The sequence below is a fragment of the Perkinsus marinus genome, assembly GCF_000006405.1.
Source record: "Perkinsus marinus ATCC 50983 genomic scaffold scf_1104296937140, whole genome shotgun sequence".
Classification (NCBI taxonomy): Eukaryota; Perkinsozoa; order Perkinsida; family Perkinsidae; genus Perkinsus; species Perkinsus marinus.
In genome coordinates, this window is record NW_003213889.1 from 713,277 (window position 1) to 738,796 (window position 25,520).

Below are 25,520 nucleotides of genomic sequence, written 5' to 3' on the forward strand. Positions count from 1 at the left end.
CCTAAGGCTCAACGTAGAGATATCATCCATGCCATAATCTCGTTTATAAGCTCGATCCACGAAGTAGGCCAGCGAGTCTCTGCAGAAGTCAGACCATAGTTTGTCCTCTCCTAGGGAACTCCTTCTTTTTTTCTCTTCATCCCATAATCGCCTCACATGGATTCCAAGTTCTCTGAGAGATGAACATGTGATAGCGCGAGGAAAGCAGTCGAGGTTCAGACGATGCGCGAAGTAAGAGCCTTCTAAAGAGTGCTTATCAAGACCGATCTCTCACAGGAGATCCTCTGTGTTGGTGAACTTCACACTCAAAACACTGCCAAAGTCTTCTTGTGGCAATTCAACATATGCTCCACCATAATCTGAGCTCCACAGAGACCATCGATCCGTGCATGATCCAGTTCCTATCAATGGCTCACCAGTTCTATCAATATGGGACCACCGAAGAGCATTCATGGCGTCACTGGCTTCACAGATCCTCACCTGAAAAATAACGGAGATTTCCAGGAACTGCCTCCACGGTGCCGACTGCTATAAACACTATTGGCTCGGAAAAAATAATGCCTACCCGTATCGAATTCTTCAGTAAGTTGACCAGAGGCCGATCCTGAAAGCAGAAGAAGATGGTGAGATATCAAATCCTCATCTAACAGGAGAAGTGGTGCGTCACATTTGGAAGTCAGCCACCGTGTAGCGACCACCATTTGAAATGTGCGACTTCGAGACTTCTCACCTTCAGGTCCTCATCTGTCCCCGTTCTCTCCCACAGCTCAACCTGCAAGCAAGACTACTCTCGAAAAGATTGGAAGGTGGTGCCGTTTGGTCAGTCCGAGGTCGGCTCACCAGGTTCTTCTGCGGCACAAAATTGTCTCTCTTCTTATGACTTTTGGCATCGAGAGCTTTACTGATGTACTGAACGCAGAAAGAAGATAAGCATGAGCACAGCCCGTCAACAGCCTTACCTTGGCAATGTGCGACTGGACCTCACTCGGTGTGAACATCGGGTATCCAGCAGATCCCATAGAGCCATACAAGGCCCAGAGACCCTGTCTAAGGGCGTCATCACACGAGGTACTGGATTGGTCAAGTCTAACTGTCAAATACCTAAACATAGGACAAGTCTCTATCATCGCTCGAGGAGGGCTTATGGGCCGTCCGTAGCTCACGCTTGTCGACTCCTTGATACAGGGTATGTGAAAGTGACGTAAGGTCCGTCGAGAAACTCGGTATCACTACTAGGCGCCAGGAGGGAGCGACCATGCGGCGGTGCCTCTGAAGGGTAAATATCGTGGAATCGCGATAGTGAAAAGCCAGGCATAAGAGGGCTTATGAAGAATCGTACTTCGGCTCGACTCCCATGTGAAGTTCACAGCATCGTGCCAACATTTGAATACATATGGATCTCTTCGCCTCCTCAAGCTGACTTTCGGATATTTGATCTGAATAGCAGTGATAAAACTCAAGCAAGTACAAAACGATGCGCATACTGCATGCCATGGGAGAACATACCTGGGCTGACGATCCAATCTCCTCGAGAGTAACCATCTGAAAACCAAAATCACACCGAAGTGCATAAATACACTCGTCTCTTAATGCTAGTTCTATCCTATTAATAAACTATGTTCTAATGTTGCTATCACTATTGCCGAGCTCCAGGAATGATAGGAGGCACCATGAGATTGCAGTGTATGATTACTAGTCATCGACTAGTGTTACAGTTCAAGATAACGAATGACAAGCTCCTGCTAGCAGCACAAAACTGGATCAACAACTTGCGCGTGAGAGCTCCACGCTGAGCCTTACCCTAAATGAGTCCTTCTCAGTGTATGAGCTCTTCTTGAACCACTAAGAAAAGAGCAACAAAATTGGAGGTGTCGCTCAAGTGCAAGAAGCTGAGCCGAAGCAGCAGAACGAGTACCGTGGATCCCAAGAGGCTTACTATGCTGAGATCATTAACAAGCTGTGCCCAAGTGACTTTGGGCATCACTCGATCCATCTCAGGTTCATGCTTCAGGCTATAGATTCTCGTCAATGCACGCTTCAGGAGGTCTCCACAAAACTTAGCGTCTCGCAACTGTGATTCGATCGTAGGAATATAAACGCCGTACTCTCTGAGTGAGAACGCAAGTATACGAATCTCGCACGTTTGTTCGGAATGAGCCCAAAAACAAAGAGAGAAGTCTGTATGGTCTTACACTTGTCCGACAACAATCGTAATGACATGTTTCGCCGTTGAATCGAGCAAGAGCCGTGCGGTTTTGTGGTGGTCCAAGGACTCGAATGATCCTAGAAAGAGTGAATCGCACACCGGTGAGCGCTAATGCACGGAGCAACCTCTATCTCGAATTCTCCATCGGATCCTGTTGCGGCCTTCCAACTTGATACTGCACTCTGTGACCTACAGGAGAGGAGTAAAAATGAATATACTGGGGGTCCGCAGCCACCTCAGTTGCATCTTTGGCAATCAGTGCGAGTGACTTAATCACCTGAGATCATGAAGGGCTCCGCAACATAGCAAGTCCGAGCAGGTATACTAACGATAGAGATGGAGAATGCTCAATCATTCACAGTTCGGCTTCGACTAATGAAAACACATCAATTTATTCGCGAAGTAGGTTCGTCAACACATTAGTGAGTTCAACCCTAACCGAGCACTGACCACTACCGGGGACTTCAAATGCTTATCAATGATCAAAGAGCCACTGGCTACGCTCTTCGGTGACTTAAGGGCAGGAGAATCAGGATACCGCATGCCGGCCGTAGACGGGAAGGGCTGAGAATACACGATAGACCGAGACCATGAGTCGTCAGTACGATGAGAACTTACACCACAGTCCGCTCCCATACAGGGTGTTGGGGGTCCATTGCGGGCTTGGACTACGAAGAGTATACCAGTCAGGAAACAACCGAGAGAGGGCAGTAACATATTTGGGCAACCACTGATAGGAGAGCAAGGTAGTGAATCGGGCATGTATAACACCATGGCATCGTCGTTATGGTATGCAATACATCGATTTCCCCAACATCCAGTATGTGGAGAGTAAAACCTAGCAAGTTACATCGACATCTATCGATCAAACATGTCATTCTCACGGCCGACAACACATCCCATAGAAAAAGAGGCGTCCATTAAGGATAGAGAGAGTCGAGCATTGTTACCCTTTCGCAGTTCACCGGTAGTTGATCATACCGTTATCCTCGGTAACTGCTGAGGCGTGGCTAATCTTTACTTTAGTAGGGAGGGCATACCATACCGAGGTTGCCGATGTCATGCCTTTGCCCCCTCATGCCGGTGACAGCGCCAGAAATCACTTCGAGAGTTGCTGAACTTCAAGAGACCGATGAAATGACGAGGAGCCGTTATTTTTCTTCATGCTGATATGATAGATTAGCTAGTTACGTCAGCGGACTCGTACACGGCTCGTGAGTCATCGCATGAATAGAGACATGCCCTGAGATGGGAGAAGAGACGAAAGGCTGTGCCGAAGACCATCTATGAGCTTCGAATAAGCTCCAAAATCAGATAAACAGAATCACTGATAGACCAGTTACCGATGTATACTTTTTAAGTATCGTCGAACTACGTAGATGAGGAAGATGGTTTCTTACACTGGACTCAGCCTTGTCCTCCTTCCTCGACTCGTTTCCAGCTTCCTCAATAGACACCAAATACTGAAGGAGGAGAACAATACGAATGGTAGCATGCACACAGATGATAAGCATATAAAATGTACTCCCATCCACTCACGTGCGATACATCACGAATAAGCTCAGCCTTCGTGACTGCCTTCATGGCGAACTCTTGATATAAGCTTCTTCCAGCTGCCTCGAGTGCTATCGAACATTTTGTGAGATCCGGATATTCCAATCGAGAGATGAGCAGAGGGAGTTTCCTGCAAAGGAGAGCAGAGCCTTCTACTCTCCACCCCAGTAGGAGCGCGAAAGGTTTGCGCTGTTACAAAGTAATCAAAACGAGAGTTTACAGACGATTCGTCATCTGAGTTTGTGAAGAGGTTCCAGCCGAGTCTCTCAACGCGATATGTGTTCCATCGGACGTTCCTTCGTTAAATTAGTCGGGGAGAAAATACTGACCTGCCTAGTCCAATCCTCAGCTCAACGTAGGTTGGTTTCGACCCGTCTGCTTTGCCCTTCAGTTCTGATAGAGCATGCTCGTGCGTCCATGCTCGTGAGACGATGTTGCGATCACCGCTTACTTGGTTCTTGTACGATCCATTCGAGGCCTCCATCATCACCAGGCTTGCAAACCATCAATTTCTTACCCCTCGAAAGAGATAACTGCCCAAGAGCATCCCACTCGACTATACAACAACAGATGTGTCTAACCTTGCCTGACGTCTGCTGTTGGACGTCTACGTTGTGTCCAATGACTTCGAGAGTTTCGTGCTGACAGGTGAAGTCATCATTCCAGTTGTTCGAAGGTGGACTCACCACGAGCAGAACCTTTCGTTTACGGAGTATCGGTACTCCATTTTCCGCCACATCTTTCATTATAGTGTCGCGCATCGCCTAAGGCCGGGGAAATCAAATTTATTGATGCGTATTAAACTGCAAAACGCACCTTTTCCAAGTCTCCTTTCAAAGCCAGGATGGAGATATCGTCTGGGTGGTAATCCGTGCCGTAGCCGGCTCGTACGAAGGTGTCCATCGTATTCATACAAGATAAGTGGCCGTCGACGAGGAGCTCCTCCGAGTTAGCATAGGCAGCGAAAGGACTAATAAGATCGATCACTCGAGGGCACCTTCGGGTTGAGAAGCTCACGGTATTTCCTTTGAGTCCAAAAAGTCTACGAGTAGTGCAGTGTCACTCTCCCCCGTCTGGAAGTTCACAAAAGGGCCGGGGAATACTAACAGAAAGCAGTTATGTCTAGAGGAAGATGAACCCGATTCCACTCCATGATCACTATCCCAGATGGCGATGCATAGAGAATCAGTAATCAGAGAACTAACAGCCAACGTACATTTTAGGGGCTCCAACCGCCAAGCCAAGCTAGTGGAGTCGTCGAAGGCAAAGCACGCTTGGGACTGAGGAGAGCCGAGCATTCCGCATGTCATTCCGATATCATTATACTCACGAGATTGGAGCCGATTGCTATATCCCACCATGATTTTCCCTGAAGTAGATAGGAGCACTAGTGTATACAGCAGATATGATTGCAATGTAGGCGCATAAAGAAGAGTTCTGGATCGTTAAGCCCTGTGAACTCCCGAGCTTACTGAATAAATGCCGCCTCCTCCCTGAAAATGACAGAGTCGAAAAGGGGAAATGACTAGAAGAGGAATCCATGCTTACAAGGTCTCGAATCGGCCGAAAGCTCTTGTTAGCGACAGACTCCTCAGCCACCTAATAGACCGACGTGTAATCGGATGAGACACCGAATACTATCGGCATACCTCCTTCAATCGAGTTTCCACTTCAATTGGGGTAAAACGATTGAATGCATTAGATATCCAAACTCCATCTGATTCGGTCTCCTCATACAGATGCTCGAGGCCCAGCTTCAGGGCATGCTCACATGACTTAGGATGCTCAGGGACTCGAACAGTGAAATACCTACATCAGCAACCACTCGAACAGTAAAAGACCGTTCCGCAGAAATATAAATTGCAGCCAACAGATCGCCCTCACAATCGGGCTCGCACCATGCTTACTTATCTTCGTGCTTATCGTTCTTCTTCTTAGCACTGAAAATTAGGCTCACGAATGCTCCTTTGAGTGCAGCAGACGGCGCCGTGCCAACATACTCTCCCGGAGCTCCTCTCAGGCTTACGATCGACGGCGGCCCTGTGTATTTCACTGAAATATCGAAATGCTCACCAACAGGATGACGCCGGCTACAGACTATCACAGATGAAGGAATCTCACCCTTATAAGCTTTCCATCGAAATTTAACGTCTCGACTGTAACATGAAAACTCTCTCGGCGTGTTTTTCTAAAAAGGAAGCAGTTCGCTACATTAACGAAGAGTCGAAGCCAAGTTCGGATAATCCCTCAATCACGAGCTTACCTTGACAACAGCATGGAAACCAATCCACTGCAGAGTTCTGAACTAAAGCGAAGAAAGTTGGCGAGCGGAGATGAGTCGGGTACCCACCTCAAATTTCGCATCCTTGAGGCCATCACTGAGGGCTCGCTGATACTGAATAGAAGAAAGTGAATGAGAGGTATGGATACTCCGTGGGAGGAAGATCACCCAACAGGAATGATGGAATCATCTCAACAGAGGAGGCCCCAACGGGATCAGCAAGAGTAGAGCACGTAGAGAACGTTACGTGTTGTAGTCAATGACCATAGAATGCGCTCAGAGTCCTTACCAGCAGGATATCATTCCTAAGCTGCTTTAGACTGTAGTCTGCGTTCTCGATCCCCTGCTCAACCATGCCGGAATCGCCCGTCCGGAGGGCGAGTTTGGCGTCGTTCATGATAATCAGGCAGATGTTTGGTTCATCGTATTCCGTATTCTCGTCCCCTTCCAACAGGGTCTTTATGTAACGGCTCTTCTCCAGAGGCAAATCGACACCGTATTCACTGAGGAGTATCATCAGAGTGAGGCTTGTATACGTATCGATGGTGGATGCCTACACGCCGTCCACTAAGAAGGTGGCAGTGAACTCAGACTGGGGCCTTTCAATCAGCACGTTGGGCTTCCAATGGTAGAAACGGATAAAGTCATCTGCCATATTCAAGTGACAGATCCTCACGAGTAAGGAGGATCACCTCTACGCCAAAGACGCCACCAAAGGGTCTGATCCCCTTCCTCTCGGGCCCGACACTCGAAGACCTGCAATAGAGGATAACGACTAACTGGGTATCTCAGAAGCCTTGCCACCGCGAAACAAGTGAGAGTTTGAGCGGGATAACGATATCAAACTGATGACCACGACTCACCTCAAATGCTCCGCTAGCTGCGACTAGCAATGACTTCGCCTAAGACACGAAGAACTCTATCATGACAAAGCTTCTCTCAGTGGGATGGAGGACGACACAAGTTCGATGGATCATTTTAAGGCCATCATCCTGGATACTTATGTTTCCAACAGGCTCGTCCACCGGTAGAGTGTAAGTGAATGGATGAGAGTCTTACGCTCCGCTTAATCTTCGGCCTCTCCCCCTTGCGGAGATCCGCAACTCCCTTGATAGCCATCAAGTACTGATATAACGAGCAATACACGACAGATGGCACCGGGGAAGAACTAGGTAGCCACTGATGCTCTATCTCCTGGCTTACTCGAGATATGTCGGAGACAAGCTCGCTTCTAGTGATGGTGTTTGCGATCGAACCCTTGTACAGGTCCTTCATAGCCGCTTCGAGTGCCGTTGAACAAATTGTGAGATCTGGATACTCCGATCGAGAAATGAGAAGAGGGAGTTTCCTGAAGTTAGAAGGAGTCGCCGATGATCCCATCCGGCGAAAAGAAGATCTCGTAGGTTCACATACGAAGCTTCATCAGGGCCTCACAGAGCGCCAGATCCCATAATAGAGATATTGTGAAGGGTGACTCTATTGAAGAGAAAATATGTTTAAAAATGACGGCGTGGGAGGAAGACATCTGGTGGGTTATCGTACGATAAACAATGTATGGGCGTGAACGACGTAATACTCCGGTGACCACGAGATTCGCGTAGCACTGAGCGGTAACCTCCCCAGTATGGGCTATGAACCACCATCGCGTAGAAGCTTACTGCTAGTCACGATATTTGCATGTAGTGTTGTGCTAAGTCGTAAGAGTTTATTCCCCAGTGATAGCAGATCGCAAATGCAACTATGTTTTTATCGAGTACACCCCAACGAACTAGAGGAGTGCAGATTCCTACTTGTCGGGTTCAATCCTGAGCTCAATGTAGGTCTTTCTGTCCTTCTCTCTTCTTTTTTTCAGTTCTGAAATTAGAGGACTCCCAGATGATCTTGGAACCACCGCTTACTTGGTTCTTGTACGATCCATTCGAGGCCTCCATCATCACCAGGCTTGCAAACCATCAACTTTTTTCTTCTCGAGAGAGATAACTGCCCAAGAGCATCCCACTTGACCATACAACAACAGATGTGTCTAACCTTGCCTGACGTCTGCTGTTGGATGTCTGCGTTGTGTCCAATGACTTCGAGAGTTTCGTGCTGACAGGTGAAGTCATCATTCCAGTTGTTCAAGGGTAGACTCACCACGAGCAGAACCTTTCGTTTACGGAGTATCGGTACTCCATTTTCCGCCACATCATTCATCATAGTGTCGCGCATCGCCTAAGGCCGGGGAAATCGAATTTATTGATGCGTATTAAACTGCAAAACGCACCTTTTCCAAGTCTCCTCTCAAAGCCAGGATGGAGATATCGTCTGAGTGGTAATCCGTGCCGTAGCCGGCTCGTACGAAGGTGTTCATCGTATTCATACAAGATAAGTGGCCGTCGACGAGGAGCCCCTTCGAGTTAGCATAGGCAGCGAAAGGACTAATAAGATCGATCACTCGAGGGCACCTTCAGGTTTGGGAGCTCACGGTATTTCCCTTGAGTCCAAAAAGTCTACGAGTAGTGCAGTGTCGCTGTCTCCTGTTCGGTCGTTCAAAAAGGGACCGATGAATACTGACAAAGAGCAACTCACGACACGGGAAAACACACTCAATGTACCGTCGAGGGGCTCTAGCCGCCAAGCGAGCTCCACTGGGTCGTCATGGCTGAGGCACGCCTCAGACTGAAAGCAGCTCAACACGCTACATAATAAGCCCGAACAGCCGTACTTACAAGATTTGAGTTCAGTGCTACATCCCACATGGGTTTTCCCTAAAAGAAGGGAATCACAAGTATGCACCCCGGGGATAACGAAGGATATGGGCATTTTGAGAGCAACACTGTAGACCATCAAGTTCCCGCCCTTACCGGGCTGATGCCGCCTCCTCCCTGAAAAAGACAGAGTCGAAAAGCGAAAGTGACTAGAAGAGGAATCCATGCTTACAAGGTCTCGAACCGGCCGATAGCTCTTGTTAGCGACAGACTCCTCAGCCACCTAATAGACCGACGTGTAATCGGATGAGACACCGAATACTATCGGCATACCTCCTTCAATCGAGTTTCCACTTCAATTGGTGTAAAACGATTGAATGCATTAGATATCCAAACTCCATCTGATTCGGTCTCCTCATACAGATGCTCGAGGCCCAGCTTCAGGGCATGCTCACATGACTTAGGATGTTCAGGGACTCGAACAGTGAAATACCTATACGAGAAAGAGACAATAGTCTGGCTCGAACAAAGATGTTCAACTTGACGCATTTCCACCTACTTCTCCTTATACTCTTTATCGTTTATCGACAAGTTATAAATAACACTAATAAAACTGCCTTTGAGCGAAACAGTGGACTTGTCGCCCGTTGAGTCCGCTAATGCCGCTCGCAGTGCCACCAGCGACTTCGGACCGGTGTACTTTCCTGAAATACCAGGCATTGCTAGTGTAGCTTGAGCGGAGGTAACTCACTCAAGTAAGCTTTCCAGCGGAACCTCACGTCTCGGTTGTAGCACGAGAGCTCCCTCGATGTATTCCGCTGAGGAGAGTGGCGATGGATCACAGTGGGCCGGGCACAGTCTAGTATAAATCGACTCTCTCACCTTGATAACAGCGTGCGAGCCGATCCACTGTAGAGTTCTGAACTAAGACGAAGAGGGTTAGCAAGACAGATCAGACCGGAAGATACCGACCTCAAACTTCGCATCTTTGTGACCATCACTGAGGGCTCGCTGGTACTGAATACGAGAAACGAATGGGAGAAGCTCAAGTAGTTGAGTGGGTATGATTAGCAAAAACGCTGTGATGAGGTGAACAAGGACACAAGTTGGGATACCCGATGAATATTAGATGTATTGAGTTTTCAGCGTGTGAGCTGAGCGATGAGACACGTCAGCTCTTGCTGAGTGGAGTAGTAGTTTGCACGCTGGCCTTACCAATATTATATCATTCCTCAGCAGTTTCAAGCTGTAGCGATACATCAAGCCCCCATCTCCCAGTTCGATCCTGCCGTTTGGATTCTCCCATAGGGAAGTTATCGAAATGCTCATGATGAAAAGGCAAATGTTCGCTTGGTTGTATTCCGTTTCTTCGTCCCCTTCCAACAGGGTCTTTATGTAACGGCTCTTCTCCAGAGGCAAATCGACACCGTATTCACTGAAGAGTATCATCAAAGTGAGGCTCGTATACGTGTTGATGGTGGATGCCTACACGCCGTCCACTAAGAAGGTGGCAGTGAACTCAGACTGGGGCCTTTCAATCAGCACGTTGGGCTTCCAATGGTAGAAACGGATAAAGTCATCTGCCATATTCAAGTGACAGATCCTCACGAGTAAGGAGGATCACCTCTACGCCAAAGACGCCACCAAAGGGTCTGATCCTCTTCCTCTCGGGCCCGACACTCGAAGACCTGCAATACACCCTCTACCTCATTTCAGAACTTTTGTGAGGGAGACTACTTACTTTGAATGCTCCTCGGGCGGCTACTGCGAGTGACTTGGCCTAGGAGATAATACATAGTCGATACATTATTGGAGGATTCTCGAAGCGCACATCGCAAAAATGACAATATAGATGCTTCACACGTCATTTCCAACAGCCAAGGGAATGACAAACAATCATCTACCTACCTGTGGATCATAGAAGAAATCTGATAGCGTCTTCGCCTCTTTTCTCTGTGGTGCACCGTAGCCGGAGAACACAGCACGCAGAGGTCCTTTATCATTGAGTAACTGAGATCGTATGTGCCTCGATACTCGGTGATATTGCTTATAGTGGTTACCAATATGAACTCTCACCTCAACGTCTTTAGCGCCAGCGCTTCTCCAAGCAAAGCAACTACTAAGAACGGCCATCAGGCAGCTGACGCTTTGGAATAGCATTGCAAGGGAGTGCCTCATGGATATCAGAATAGGGAGTACTGAGGACCGCAGCGGCGGCAGCATTCGAAGAGATCAAGTCCAAATACAGCATTGCGACTGTTTAGTATTGATTGTTACTGAGGCTGGAAGCCAGGTTGGATGCCAGAGTGTGAGTCCATCGGTGCGTGGAGGTCCAAGAGGATGCGGGGTGAAAGCTTAAGAAGTTCTTGGCAATGTTCAAGTCCCTACCAATCACTTCCTTACTGGTATTTCTTCCGTAGCTATACTTATTCAGATTGGCTACAGGTATATACCAACCTAGTCTAGATTGACAACGCGACGATACCGCTTCCATGAACAAGTACATCTGACATGTAGGAAGGGAACTCTCGCCGAAAGCAGTTGAATTTCGATACAAGATGTGTACACTAGAGCAGTCATATTAACACATCTTTCAGCGTAGTCTCATATGAACACCTATATAATGACAGAGAGCTGAATCGGTCGTTTCAGAACGGGTAAGTCTCAACGCCATAGAGATGTACTACAGAAAGTTTAATTGCCCAAGAGCATAAGTATTGTTGTACAGAGGGATGAGTAATAATAGCCCTGCGTATCAAGACGCGGCCCGATCAGGCAAAGCTGGACTACGGATCATGCTACTGTGCAGAATCAGTGCTGCTCGTTGTCTTGGATCTTCTCCGGAGGGGCTTAGGAGGTGGCCCCGTCTTCTTTTCACCAGTCAAGTCTACTTGCTCGGGCAATACCTCGACCACGGAGTCATCAGAGAGGGGCCCATGATACCGTAAGTAGTCCATGTGCTTGTTGCGAGGAAGTCCAGTAGAACCAATGGAGTATATGAGAGGGCTGAGATCTGGCTGATAAGATAGCTCAAGTGGATGGGCCCTAGCCCCGAACGTGCCGGCCTTGCCTTGATACCACTGACATAGGAGAACAGACAATCGACATTAGCCCGATCGTGTAGGAAAGTTGGACATATAAATCAACGCGAATGAGCTGTCAGTAACCTCACCCCGAATTGCAACTGTGGTCTATGTCCCTTCTCCAATTTCGCAGCTTCCTGTTTTGCCGTCAGGTACTGAAACAATGGTGATAATGGTTACAAGTGCTCCGCAAGATATGGATCGGAGAAGCTCAAGGAGACCTCTCTCAAGAAGCAGGCTTACCCTGGATATATCAAAGACCAAGTCGCTCTTCGTGATCATCATGCCGGAGTTAGCATAGAGTAGGTGGACTGCCTCTGCAAGCGCTGTAGAACACAACCCGATCTCTCTGGGCTCCTCCTCCTCCTCAGGAATAAATAAAGAAAGTTTCCTGAGGGAGAGTCAGCACGGCTTCTAACTGTCCTGTTCCAAGATGAAACAATGACGATAGAGTGATACTCTTCTTACCTGCCATCTCCAATGCTGATCTCAACTTCAGTACCCTTGAGCAAATTCTTGTTTTTTCTCTGACCTTCGAGGGGAGATTCTAACAAACAATCATTTTCTGCACATATATCAGAGCGGTCTTGTATGAGAATGTCGCATGTTTTACTCACTGTGGAAAGTCCAGTAGAAATCCGTGGAGTTTCCATCGCAAATGATAGAGCTCGGTCCACGCTTTTTCTTCTTTGTTTTCGTCACATCGGCCTGAACTTCTTTCAGTGTACAAAATACAGGAGAGGATCTTCCCGACCTCAAGGACAAGTTGCTGTTTCTGTAACTCATCAGCCCTCTCTCCGAGGAACTGGAGCGTCTCATGCTGCCACAACGACGATTACGGCAAGGAGTGGTATGAGATGAAGCTTACCACAAGGTTACGTGCCGCAATTTCCAGGGATTTAGCACCGCTCTTTGCTATCTCTCTTACGACGTAGTCGCGCATAGCCTGAAATGAGTATGTTTCCTTGAGTTCAAGTCGTTCTACTAACCTTTCGCAGATCCCCCTTCAAGCCAAGTATAGATATAGCATCAGCGTTCTCCTTTCGCGAGTTATACGCGAGTGAGACGAAGGTTTCCATCATAAGCGAGCAAGACAGCTGATCATCATCCTCAGCATAGAGCGGCTTCTTCCAGGCATGCACTCCAAAAGCCCTGACTATGGAGTATGTCGATGTTGTTGATAGGAAAAACCTTACGGTATTTCATCAGAATCTTCAAAGTTCATAACGATGATAGTGTCGGATTTCTCACTCTTCTTATTGAATAAAGGCCCCGCAAAATCTGGTGAAGAACAATGGGCAACGGCATAGTTTTCGCAACGAATGAATACTAGATGCCAGCTTACGAACCACGCACTCACACTTAGGCTCTTCCAGTCGCCACGACAATTTTGCTATGTCGTCGCGGCCAAAACAAACACCAAACTGAGATAGAAAATGTAGTGAGAGGAATGCTCAACAGCACACTCACAAGCATCGCTCTCTTCGCTATTTCGACAAGAGGTTCACCCTGAAAGACACGAGCCCTAAGGCATCACACAGGGGAGCGACCACAGTCCAAAGTAGCAAGAATGAGAGAATCAACTACCGATGACAATTACCAGAGATATTCCGCCTTCTCCCTGAAAGGAAAACAATATCAGTGACGGCTTTGATAAGCACATGTACACTTACAAGGTGATTCACAGGCACAAACTTCGTCTCCTTCGCCGAGGCCTCTGCTACCTGAAAGACCACTGTGCTGTACAACAAAGCGCCTCCCTTGGAGAGACTCAATGGGCGGATACATCATGATGCCGACCTGCTTGAGTCGAGCCTCCACTTCAATAGGCGTGAAACGCTGAATTGCCTGGAGCTCCAACCCGTCAGGTTTCTCGTACAGCTCTTCCAGACCAATCTTCAACGCCTCCCCGCACGTGGGAGGACTAGCAGACACCTTCGCAGTGAAGTACCTAGCAAAAGAAGGACGCTTGAATATTGACAGCACTCGCGATAATATACAAGTCTTAAGATCAGTCCATTCTGCGCATCCGCAGATAATCAAGTTTCATCACGATATAGAAAAACAGTAGTAAAACAAATTTCACATTTCACAGGCGTAAACGTGATAAACACGTATGGTTTCTCCCACTCACGGTGTATAGCGGTGCTTGTAAAATTGTGTCAACGAAAATTCCGGATAATTTTCCAATTAAAGACATACACATCGAAACGTTTTACCGTGAGTAGAAGTCTGTGTTTCACTAGTGTTTTCCATATTGAGAGTGCAACTCCTGCATATTCAAATAGTTGTCGTCGGGAAACAGTACAAATAAACAATAGAGCAAAAGATTCGAGCACCAGTGCAAGTAAAAAATGGTGCAGCACGTACTTGTTCTCATATTTAGAGCCCTTCTTCTTGAGAGGATATATGAGGCTGATGAAGGTCCCCTTTGATCCTCTTGAGGTACGCGACTCGTTCGGGGCACCTTCGGTGGATTTCCAATTGACTAATGATTTCGGTCCTGTGTACTTCCCTGAAGTTAAAGACTAGATAGAGCAGCATCCCAGCTGAAATTGACTCACCTCGATACACTCTCCAACGGAATGCTACATCCAGGCTAGAGCATGATAATTCTCTGTCGGTGTCTTTCTACAAGAAACAGACCCCTATGCGAACACCATCACAGCCATGTAATGATTATACCGCGCTCAAGATGCAACGAACCACATACACGAAGCTGCTGAGCGGAGGGTCACTTTTTGATGGTACAACAACATAACGGCGATTCTCACCTCAACCGTCGCTTCTCGACCTAGCCTCTCGAGATCTTTGAACTGAGACACCGAGAAAACCTTCACATCACTTCAGCACCTCCCACTTAGCCCTCCTTATCAATGGTTATATGTATAGAGGAGGGCATCTAATATGTATTATATCTAATGAACTAGTAGTATTTATAATAACCATATCTATATGGTTATTATAATATCAACTATATTTAATTATCAAGATACACGATAATAACATGTAATCACTATATTAATAGCTCCAGTAGTAGATATTATTCCAAATAACTAGTAATGTAATAATAGGATATATAGATTAACAATGATACCAGGAACACTTACCTGGAAGGTAGCGTCTTCTTTCCTAGCCTTGATAGCTCGTTCGAACTGAGAGCACACGGAAAAAATGTGAGGCAATGCGATCTCCAGCCGAAACCTTCACAAAGGTCCTCGAATTGGAACGAATCTCACCAGAACAATATCACTCCTAAGTTGCTTCAGCGTATATGTATCCTGTCCTGCCCTTCTTCGTGATGCCGGTTCGAATTCCTTCCTCAGAGTAGATTGCCCAGCCTTCAGTATAGTCCCACAGACGTCCTTCTGTTCAGCTCGAGTTCCCTCCCTTTCGAGCTTTAGAAGGTCTTTCAGTGATGCCTGCGGTTCCGCATCCAAGTCGACGCCGTACTCCCTACCACAGCAAGCTGCTCTCTCTATTTTCCCACATGTACTCACAGTCCGTCGACTAGGAATGCCACAGTGAGCTCAGCGTCGGGCTTACTCCGCAGGACCAAAGGTTGATTACCGTTGTGGAAGGAATAGAAGTCACCTGTAGATGCAATCGGAAAAATCTGCAATCGACGAGGAGAGCCTACCTCTATGCCAAAGTCGCCAATATAGGGTCTGCCCTGCATCGTTCTTAGCCCTACACTCTGAAGCCTGATGAACGAAGCTAGTCAAAACCGGGGCAACGGCTTTCATAGAAAACGTCAGAATGCTCACCCCGAACGCGTCTTCAGCAGCTTCTCCCAGGGACTTCGCCTGAACGGAGCAAGACACTGGAGGTATCGAAAATGCCATAAGCTGACCATCCAAGCGTAGCAGCAACAGAGTAATGTCGATACTGCTAGTTCCCTCCAAGCCTACCTGTATGTCTGGAAGCAGGACTCCATCACTCACCACTGGAGTGCTTCCATGTTCACCCCTTGTCTGCCCGCTGTCCCCGGATTCATTATTCAACAATCGATCTCTGTCCGACGTCCTCTTCTTCGACTACAATTAATCAACATCAATAACCTCGCTATTGAAAACTGCTCATCCTCTACACTTACTTTGAACAGTCTTCCAAAGCAACTACCTCCAAAACACCCACGCCCTATTGAGACAGCACTAACCGTCGTCACTATCAAGCTTACTACACTTATACGCATTGGTAAAACTGAGTAAAGGCAAATCGAGAACCCAAGCAAGGCCGGTCGAGTCGCCATTGAATAACAAACACGGTGGAGGTATGTGTTTTTATCATGAAGATGTGCACATCAACAACGGGTGCCATAACAGTGGTACAAAATTTCAACGTGAGCATACAGCATGAGTCCACGAGAAAGACTACAGACAGTGCGGAAAGGTCAACGTACGAACCAAGTCGAAAGTATAAAGTCAATTTAACGAGGCGACTTGGGGGGTCCATGCCCGGAGGCTAGCGGCGACGTCGGAAGAAACCGAAAAGGCGATGCTGAAAAAAATGACACTTGTGGCGAACTCCATTTCGATAGCGTTCTAATCATCAAGGTAGCCTAGATCATATTTCTGCATTTTCTGCTACCACTCCAACTCACCTTAGGTCGCAAGTCATTCTCGAACGCTTTCAAAGTGATCTCTGAGAGAGCCTTCCCCGAGCCGTATTTAACTTCTACGGCTCTCGCTAATGAGGTTCGGCAAATGGTCGCGACAACGTCGTCGTGTTTTTGACCACCAAAATCCTCCGGCGTGATTGTAAACGACAACCTCACTCTAAAAAAGGGAACAACTCGAGGGATCTTCAACTGCAGGTATTCAATGCAAACTGCTGAGGTCAACAAGACTGTGAATACTTTCCGTTCGAGATCATGTGTGCTTTCATAGGCTCTGACAGCGGTCCAAAAGTACTGCCTGAGAGCCCAACATTGAGTAATGTCAGTACACATTGTGATCGAAGAGAAAAAATACTATCTTACCATCACTTGGCCAGCTCCAAGATATTTCAGAACCGTATCCCTTCAGTGAGCACATCCAAGCAGATAGCGGTTCTCCACTACGAATCGTAGACTGTCAACCGACAAGTAGCGAATCAATGTTAGGAGGACCTCACTCTCGTGCGACGAGGCGTCAGGCCCTGGACCGCCTCATCCAGTGTCATCTGCTTGGGTGAACTTTTCCCCTTCGGAGGTGTTGACAACATGACAGGTCTCTCCAGGTCACTAGCAGTGATTGTAATAAAGCCAGAGACACTCGAGGTAGCTCCTTACGTTAGAGAGCTCGTTCTCTCGAGGAAGTCCTTCAGCTTTCTCCTCTGCTTTTCTGACCGCTCGCTCGCCTGACACAAACCTATACATTGTAGTGCTGGGACAAGAACACGACTCACCCGTTTCACACGAGTGTCGAAATCCAAATCACTTTCGATGCACGCAGACGATCTATGCAGCCACTGAAGCGAGCAAAGATCATGTCGAGGCCCGGAAGCTACTGCAGTGGCCGTGTGCACTCATCTTACTGGGAAACTCAAGGAAAGCGGTGGCTCGACTTGCGCTGCCTTCTTATTCTTCTTGGACTTCTTCTTCTTGGATTCCAAGTGCGGTAGTGCTTCATTCAAGTACTGGCAAAAAAACGAATACACGAAGGATCGTCCAGACTTCGACCCTACTCGTTCCATGTCGTACACCATCTCGTAGGGCGTCATGATATCCATACTGACCTCCGTATCACTGTCATAGAGTATATTGAAAGCTTCATGTAGAGCCTCCGCGCACGGAAGTGCTCCTCCCGCCCCGGCACCGCCCATCTCAATGAGGACCGGTATCGCCCTGCAATCATAAGAACTACGACCGTGAGAATTTAAGCAGGAGATCCAACGCCAAGAGTTCAGCTACCAGCTCAGTTCAGGATTCTCAACAATTGCTCCAAAAATGTACAAAAAATACGAAGAAAATTAGGGAGGGAACTACGATCCTCTCCTTTCTGGTAAGCAAGGGAAAACAAAAACTGTTTACTTTTTCCAAAAGGTGAATACAACAGCGTGATATTCTTTGATGTCGTCCGCATTCAGATTCCCCGAAAGAGGCAACACAGGGCCCTTATACTGGCCTGCCACAGAAAGCAACAGCTGCTATTCAGGTCGAAGGGGGCATCCAAATTCTGCCTTTATCATAGCTTTCCCACTCGAACTCGTGAACACCTCTCAAACTGCATGTCCGCCGTAGGATGAGGTCACCAGACTTCTCTGACTTCTTGGAAGTCTGAGATCAGAGAGTAAGATGATAACGCACAAGGCAGCCCTCACCCGTCGCCCAGATTTCTTCACATTTATTTCAACAGTCGCATCCCGTACATCTCCTAGAGTAATATGCTGAATGGAGAAGGCACGATCAACAGTATTATTAGTGCAACAGTTCTACACTAATTCTCAAATCTTCTGTGAAGATCAACCCGGCGAAGCCTTCACGCTGAAATAACATACTCTTTACACACATCCCAAGACTGAATAGGAGCCCACCCGTCGGATGTCCCCAGCCAATGCAGTGAGAGAGAGCTCATCCGACACGTAGTCCGAGCCGTATGTGCTACTGACAGCATACTCCATAGCGGCCTTGCAGTTGAGCCCAACTGGCGAGATAATCTGCTTCGGCTCGCCTATGAAAACTCCGAGTACCCTGATGATAGGAGATATAATCGCTGAGGAAAACACGCGTACAAGCACTCACTTGAAGTCACTGTTACTGATGTATTCAAGCTCCAACATATACTTAGCCTCGGGTGGGCCAAATATGACCTTGTTCTTAAGTGTTGCCTTGCCAACTGAAAAAAGGGTACCATTTCACCACTGAGCACATACTAGATCGCTACTTACCAGAAGACAGTAAACTCATGTGGATAGTATAGAGACCGTCCGCTCCTCGACAACCAAGCGTCTGCACAGTATAGAGTCAATATTCATATCGCCAGGACACTTTTCTCACTTCAACTGGAGGCGTAGCCTGCGTTATCTCAATGAGAGAGGAGGGCATCTGACCAACACAAAAAGGGACAAGTTTGGAGGCCAATCCCACTAGATATGCTTACCGTCGCAGCACTTCTCTCTGCATTCTGTTTCTAAGAACCAAAACGAGAAATGAGTTTATGACTCAACGAAGTTACATTGAAGAGTTTGAGCGTTCAGACTTACCCTAAACTGTTCGAGCAACTTGATCCGCTTTGATTTTGCAGTCTTCGACGCCAGCTTGGCCATCTAACGCAGAAGTGAGATGAGTCCTTCAGACCATCGAGCACACCCACTTCTGTGAAAGCTTCCTCCAGCTCAATGGGTGACAATTGTGACCGCTGGTTGCTGAAAGCAGCAGCGTAGCCGATACCCTCTAGGCCTGCCTGGAAGATATTAGAACAGGTAGGCGGGGATATTCCTGAGGCGACTGTGATAGGGAAGTACCTGAGGCACCAAGGTAATTTCAAGTAACTAACGCATAGCAATTGTGAAGGAGTTGAAGAACCTACCAATCCTTGTATATGAAACACATCGTGCCAGCCGGCCCCCAAGCCGACTGCCTCTTGTTGGCGCACTCAACTGAGAGGAAAAGGTCAGAACTGAGTAAATGACGATGACGCTGTTGGGAGGTGATACTCATAATGTTGCTTCTTACCTCCACTTAACGACCACATAAGATCAAATCCCGGTACGTGACAAATTTGGCCATCCCAGCAAGCTCCTGAAATTGACAAGTATGAGGGTTCATTAATGACTGTGAGGAATTGAATACATCTCAAAACGACAAGCGATACAAAAGTGATATTGTGTCACCGGTGAGATAGCCTTGTTGGCGATAGTTGACAAGTTGTAGGCCTGAGGAACAAAAGTAGGCTCTTTGGCCGTGGGAGCATGTGCCTTACCTCGAATATGGTGCGGTCACTAATATTAACCTTTGCTCTCATTCCATCACGTCGGGCGAACTAAAATGGCATGCTGCGGAGTTCGTAGTGCGGATAGAGAAGCGCACCTCCCAGCAGAATACCTACCATGATTATATCACTTCTTAGATCATCGTAGCTGATCTTCGAGTAGTCGTCGGGATCATATAAATCAGAAAGCCCCTCTTGTAGAGCTGTTGAGCATACACTTCGTTCGCTGGAGAATCGGTCAGTGCCCAAACGCCATGGGCCATCACTAGCAGATCCCAACGCCAAGGCTCTGTCAAGCCTCAATGGTATTCTCACGCTGTATGGCCTGAAGCAGTGCATCAACGGTGCGCCAGTCCTTGTTCCCTTTTCCTCACCGGTCGTTAACGCGAAAGATTACTTGCCACTTTTCCTCGCTGATCGCATTGAAAGTGGTAGGAGTGTCATATAAATGCGATGGTGGTTCCTTGGCTAACAGCATCATCACATATCATGCACTCAACTCCACTATGTCCCTTACGCCAAGCACGAATCGTCCAATTCACGCTCCTCTGGCCCTGCCCAGACGAGTCCATCACGTAGCACTCAGTGACCTGAACGAACAGCTCTGAGACATAGACAGACGAGTAGGCTCACTTGGAGAGCCTTCTCAGCCAAGTAGCCTAGGGAGTATACCTGAGGCGAATACTCCTCCTGCCAAATGGCAAACCATAGAGTATGTTACCTTCACCGGCTCAGGACTGCTACCAGCCGCGCTCTCTGTGGAGGCGCGTTGTCGGAGCAATTGGTTGATTCGGTTGTCAACGTCGTCTAGCTCATCTTTATTCACTTGATAGTATTGTTTATTCTTTCTCTAAAATAAACAATATCGCAGCTACTCAGAGTTTACAAGCAGATAGGAGCAATAGCGATGCCCCCCAAGGAGCCTTACCCATCTCAGCGGGACCAAACAGTCGAAACACGAGCTCTGGTGGGAAAAGGAGGCCGATACAAGGCAGAGGAGTATGAAGATTCGGCGAACCATATTAGATCAATCGATAAAGGGATGCAACACAGACGGCGATGCGGAGGCAACTCGACGACTCAAAGTAGCAGACAGGAACACCAAACATGGGAGCTACATATGCATACAGTGGGGCGTTAGGGTCTGGATGAAGAGGGCTATTAAATAGCAGTAAACCTTGCATGATTCAACTGAGGGAAAAACAATGAGATATGACTCATATCCGTCGTTCGTAGATATTCAAAAAAATGGCAACAAGCCGCTGGGTTGAACCCAGTAGAACGAGAGCTCGTCAGTCAACTCGGAGGGTGTATGTCGTACCAAAATTATCAGTTCGCCCTGGTCTTTTGTCCTATCGATCGTTTCTATCTCCCGTAACCTCATCAAAGCATCAAACGCACTTTGGAAACAGCCAGCAGTTTGAGTACGACTCGACAGAGGGACGACTACTTCTTTTGACCTGAACAGTCTGCCTACTCACGACTGAGTCTCCCCAGTGCTTAACGATCTTCATCTAGCGGTTGCTGTGGTGAACACCAACCATCGTTTGACTCACAAGAAGGGTTTTGCAGCGGCAAAGACTGCTGTTACTGGTTTGAGGTTGAGCTTATTCTCATTGTTGAACTGCTTAGGTATCACCTTTGTGAACTTACCTAAGTCACCAGAGACCACAGTTCGCCCAAGAGGAGTTACTCACCTGCTTCGAACACTTTCCACTTCAGTGTCACTGGGACGTAGAGCCCATTTTGTTTGGTCTCAAAGTCGAGATGACATAGCCTCTCGTGAGCGTGCGCCTGTTGACCAGTGATACATAACCATTTAGTATTGACGACCAACTTTCAGCAGTTTTTTCCGAAACACGTCCATCAGGATTTTATCGCCGTTTCTAACGTCCGTCCCAGTTTCAAGTTTCAGCCATACTTTGGCGGCATCGAGGAGTACATCGCATTTTGGTAGGTTGTTGAGTGAAGGCACTGAGACAGCGTCTTGATGTATGCTGAGGAAGAGAAGTTCCGGCTGGCGTGGTATGCGTCCGAAGCTTACAACTGGTCAGCACTCATAACAACTACGATCATATTCCCAAGTTTCGGGAAATGGCGATTTAATATAAGCCCAGGATAGTCACCTAGATAGGCGCATTGATAGTAGTTGTCGAGCGAAATACGCCCACTCATTCTGAAGACGCGCCAGCTGAGCAGAGGTTCCTCGTCTGAAGTCGAATCGGGAGAATCGCACTGATAGGAAGGTTCATGAGGAGCTTTTCTCGAGTGAGGCTCCGACAAGATTGCATTCCGAGCGATATAGGCTAGAGTCGGGATCTGGAAGAGTAAATCATCACTCGCCGCAGACTGTGACCAACCTTAGGCTTCGAAATATCTTGTAGGGATGCAGTAGTAATGTTCGAGAGTAGTGAAAACAAGAACCACAGCAGGCGGGAGCGTCTTATGATAGGATGGACCGTCATAGTAAGTTAACATTTTCGAGTTAACATTCCCCCCCCCCACTATTGTTTAACATAACTTGTATCATTTACTCGAGACAGCAATGGTATCCTGCTCTTCACACCATGCACGTACCACATAATTATAATTCCAACTCTTTATGAGGGCCTGACGATGCTCGCAGGCTCCATGACGGTTGAGCCTGTACTGCAGGTGGCCGCGTTCGGCATGTTACTAGATGGCCTTCTAGCATTTAGATGGAGTCTCGGGACACACTCTGGTCGCTTGGGGAGGTCAGCCGAGAGCCTCACTCTGTCTGGGAAGAGCGGTGGGGTTGATACTATCGTAGGATCAGGCAGGTCATCCGCGACACAATGAGCTGGACGAACGGCCTATAGAGAGCTGACGATGAGGAATGTCAGCCGCGGAAGACGAAGGGGCTGTAAGTTCAGCCTGGAACTTTGCAATAGCCATGCATACCGACTTGAAAGTACAAAGTATTACCGAGTTAGGCCTCTAACAACTAGATAACAATGTTATCTCTATGCTGCGCGAGACGAGCAAGCAATCCGGAGGATTTCAGTTTACCTCAGAGTCCTTTAGAGAAATTTCTTCGATGCAGCTCTTTCCCCCGTCTATGGTAAACTTATCATCATTCCGTATTCGGCTTGCAACAGGTTCCACATACCCCGACGAGGCGTTCTAAGAAAATTTATGACAAACGTATCTCATCAAAAAAGGATTCCGACCCGATCTAACTGCAGTTTGTGTATATAGCCGTCATAAGCTCGCTTCACCTTGGCCAACAGCTTACCATATGCTTCGTCCTGTACAATAATCGCCTCCCACAGATCGGAGTATACCTTCAACTTCGCCGCACCTACAGCAAATCTCCAAGCGCCACAGCTTATCTCTATACCCATAGACAGGTCCACTGTTAGCTGGCGTGAGCGTCTAAGAGCACTTGGTTGACGAGGATGGACAGGTGCTGCTACAGACGACGTAGTACGATGATGAGGTGGTCCGGGCCTCGTTTGCCCAGGGATATTGCTGGCTTCTCGTAAAACTCTAGTTTGAGCGGTATGTGGCCTATAGGAGCATTCGTTCTCGCACAAGTATTGACCGTACCACCCACCGGCGCACTTCCCTCGACTGCGGCCTCCTCCTCATCTCAGTGCACAGCGCCGACCGCGGTCTGGTAAGGTTAGGCTTAGTAGAGCTCGTTGGCTGAAGCGTACCTGTGTGAATCTCGTGCATAGAACACCTTTAGATAGCCTACTTGATACGCTGTCGGCTCCAGTATGGCCATCTCCACCTGCTCTCTTCCTCAAAAGCTCTCTATCCATATCACTACACGGACCACTTATGACTGATTCAACTTCAACTACATGCTATCGATCCTACTATGATGCGTGTGTTCACAATGGCAGCGCCCTCTCTACGAGACGGATGTCGTATATATCCTAGTACTATGGAATTGAGTGGTTCGGGCAGACACGGAATATTTTCGGGCGGGCGGTAGTTCTTTTCGCGTAGTGAAATTTGGCTAGGCAGTGAGCAGCTTTGGCTCAGCCGAGAGAAGCGACCCATTGACACATTTGAAACAGCATAACGAGTATGTTGATTGGACAGCTTTTCAGGCATGAAAAGTTTGACTGATGCTGTGAGCAGCAAGCAATAGAATAGGTCCAAATCACCATACAGTTCGACAGTATTGTCCTGACTTCAAGCTGCCGTATCCTGCTTCTCCTCAACTACTGCATGCCTGGAGAGTTGTGGTCGTATTTGGCCTCCCTTGAAATGTGTGGCTGATGCTCGTCACACGCATTCATATTACAGGCCTATTCAGGAATCTATTTGCCGAATAGGGGGGCCGCTATGCCACGGACTATTCCATTCAGGAATCCAAATGCCGAATAGGGGGGCCGCTATGCCGCGGACTATACCATTCAGGAATCCAATTGCCGAATAGAGGGGCCGCTATGCCGCGGACTATACCATTCAGGAATCCAATTGCCGAATAGAGGGGCCGCTATGCCGCGGACTATACCATTCAGGAATCCAATTGCCGAATAGAGGGGCCGCTATGCCGCGGACTATACCATTCAGGAATCCAATTGCCGAATAGAGGGGCCGCTATGCCGCAGACTATACCATTCAGGAGTCCAATTGCCGAATAGAAGGGCCGCTATACCAGCAGCCAGGGAATTCTCATACACGAGTGAGTAGAGACAATAATTATGTACTTGTCTTTTCTTCATTGGACCAAATATGAACAGGCTATCCCGATGGGGATGTTCTTGATCTCATCATTGCTGTTGTGTTGGTGTCACTCAAGGCTAGTACTGTAGTACCAACTCGTGTAATAATAGATGCAGTGGTCCAACTTTGGGACGACAAGGTGGAAAGTGAGTTCGAATATTTTGTAGAATAGCACACTCTGGTAATAAGCCGACTAGCGGGTGTTAATGGGAAGTCCTCTGCTCTAGTGTGCTGGTGTTGGTACGAATGGACCGAGTCTGAGGTGTAGGGTGGTAATAGTGTTTGTTGGTGTAGGGGGAGCCGAGATTGAGATGACGACAGACGGCGATCATGCCCCTAGTAATGCCAGTGGAATACGCTTGTTAGTACTGCACTCGTCTGAGTCTATGACCAAGCGTACGACATGTTCCTTGTGGACTGCTAGTGGGACTCGCTTGAATCAAAGTTTGTCCGAGGAGCTGTGAGGGTGGAGATTGTTTATTGTTCCTGAGTGTGTGTCTGTAGTTACAACGACGATGATACATTTCCTATCAAAAAAAGCGGATCCCGAGAAGCTCTCGGTTTAAGGTCTCCCCAGTAAGGGGTTCCAACATCCTTAACGGATCCTTTTATCCGTTTCCGCACGCCCTAGGCGCGCGCTCAATGCAAATTCGCTATCTTTTATTGATGTTGCAAGGCGGATTCGGTAGAATTGGCTTGTGTTGAGGCCTGCAGAGCGGTAATACGTGTTACCAAGAGGTATCTTGAGCTCGTCAGTGATGGCCTTGAGGAGAAGTCGTCGACCCGGGCGGACGTAACGACGTTCATCCAACTCAAATTACGAGGTGGAAGTCCCCCTCGCACACGAGGGCTTATTTCCTCGTGTTAGCAGCACTGCATGTCGGTCAGTCTCTGACTATGTATGCTGGAGTGCTACTGAGGACGGTGTCGTGTTTAGTGGATCCATGAATCGGAGACAGGTTGCACAATAGGGGACTTGCTCTGCAGCTTTTGCTTGCGTCACGCGTAGCTGTGGCCTCTGCACGCATGCGCAAACGCGGGCTGAAGCCTTTTGTAGCCGCGCTAGTGAGGGAATTTTCTGCGTTTCTGCCA

At 47.9% G+C, this 25,520-nt stretch overlaps 3 protein-coding genes across 3 annotated transcripts; all 3 read right to left on the reverse strand.

Annotated features, from left to right (window-relative positions):
- Window positions 1–270: 270 nt before the first annotated feature.
- On the reverse strand, window positions 271–9,448 carry Pmar_PMAR023485 (hypothetical protein; the record flags this gene model as incomplete). The annotated part of the gene is made up of 41 exons (XM_002783317.1): window positions 271–359; window positions 417–480; window positions 566–604; window positions 731–772; window positions 841–909; window positions 960–1,101; window positions 1,340–1,436; window positions 1,485–1,542; window positions 1,937–2,108; window positions 2,193–2,283; window positions 2,332–2,395; window positions 2,663–2,770; window positions 3,607–3,669; window positions 3,746–3,819; window positions 4,212–4,293; window positions 4,342–4,524; window positions 4,577–4,730; window positions 4,778–4,862; window positions 4,977–5,040; window positions 5,309–5,359; window positions 5,410–5,569; window positions 5,668–5,812; window positions 5,882–5,948; window positions 6,111–6,155; window positions 6,331–6,544; window positions 6,599–6,689; window positions 6,734–6,797; window positions 6,905–6,943; window positions 7,101–7,166; window positions 7,245–7,389; window positions 7,832–7,895; window positions 7,940–8,021; window positions 8,070–8,252; window positions 8,305–8,458; window positions 8,506–8,590; window positions 8,636–8,699; window positions 8,750–8,788; window positions 8,885–8,905; window positions 8,961–9,011; window positions 9,062–9,221; window positions 9,288–9,448. The coding sequence occupies 41 exons, from the start codon at window positions 9,446–9,448 to the stop codon at window positions 271–273; spliced, it is 3,891 nt and encodes a 1,296-aa protein (XP_002783363.1).
- A 765-nt stretch (window positions 9,449–10,213) lies between these two features.
- Pmar_PMAR023486 (hypothetical protein) lies at window positions 10,214–20,745 on the reverse strand (the record flags this gene model as incomplete). The annotated part of the gene is made up of 51 exons (XM_002783318.1): window positions 10,214–10,308; window positions 10,353–10,416; window positions 10,470–10,508; window positions 10,637–10,738; window positions 10,805–10,926; window positions 11,006–11,112; window positions 11,531–11,808; window positions 11,901–11,966; window positions 12,055–12,202; window positions 12,280–12,358; window positions 12,429–12,519; window positions 12,566–12,631; window positions 12,680–12,757; window positions 12,801–12,963; window positions 13,008–13,092; window positions 13,172–13,235; window positions 13,282–13,320; window positions 13,412–13,432; window positions 13,485–13,535; window positions 13,612–13,762; window positions 14,182–14,326; window positions 14,376–14,442; window positions 14,586–14,627; window positions 14,922–14,966; window positions 15,051–15,267; window positions 15,312–15,405; window positions 15,452–15,617; window positions 16,415–16,500; window positions 16,793–16,883; window positions 16,927–17,035; window positions 17,084–17,151; window positions 17,200–17,262; window positions 17,329–17,430; window positions 17,479–17,638; window positions 17,825–17,918; window positions 18,010–18,070; window positions 18,115–18,180; window positions 18,328–18,484; window positions 18,536–18,629; window positions 18,682–18,742; window positions 18,791–18,838; window positions 18,894–18,923; window positions 18,997–19,059; window positions 19,107–19,257; window positions 19,323–19,392; window positions 19,856–20,049; window positions 20,099–20,192; window positions 20,242–20,314; window positions 20,358–20,396; window positions 20,446–20,574; window positions 20,653–20,745. The coding sequence occupies 51 exons, from the start codon at window positions 20,743–20,745 to the stop codon at window positions 10,214–10,216; spliced, it is 4,881 nt and encodes a 1,626-aa protein (XP_002783364.1).
- Window positions 20,746–21,276: 531 nt separating this feature from the next.
- Pmar_PMAR023487 (hypothetical protein) lies at window positions 21,277–23,512 on the reverse strand (the record flags this gene model as incomplete). The annotated part of the gene is made up of 8 exons (XM_002783319.1): window positions 21,277–21,377; window positions 21,422–21,518; window positions 22,340–22,558; window positions 22,755–22,868; window positions 22,964–23,046; window positions 23,176–23,255; window positions 23,302–23,404; window positions 23,446–23,512. The coding sequence occupies 8 exons, from the start codon at window positions 23,510–23,512 to the stop codon at window positions 21,277–21,279; spliced, it is 864 nt and encodes a 287-aa protein (XP_002783365.1).
- Between the last annotated feature and the right edge of the window lie 2,008 nt (window positions 23,513–25,520).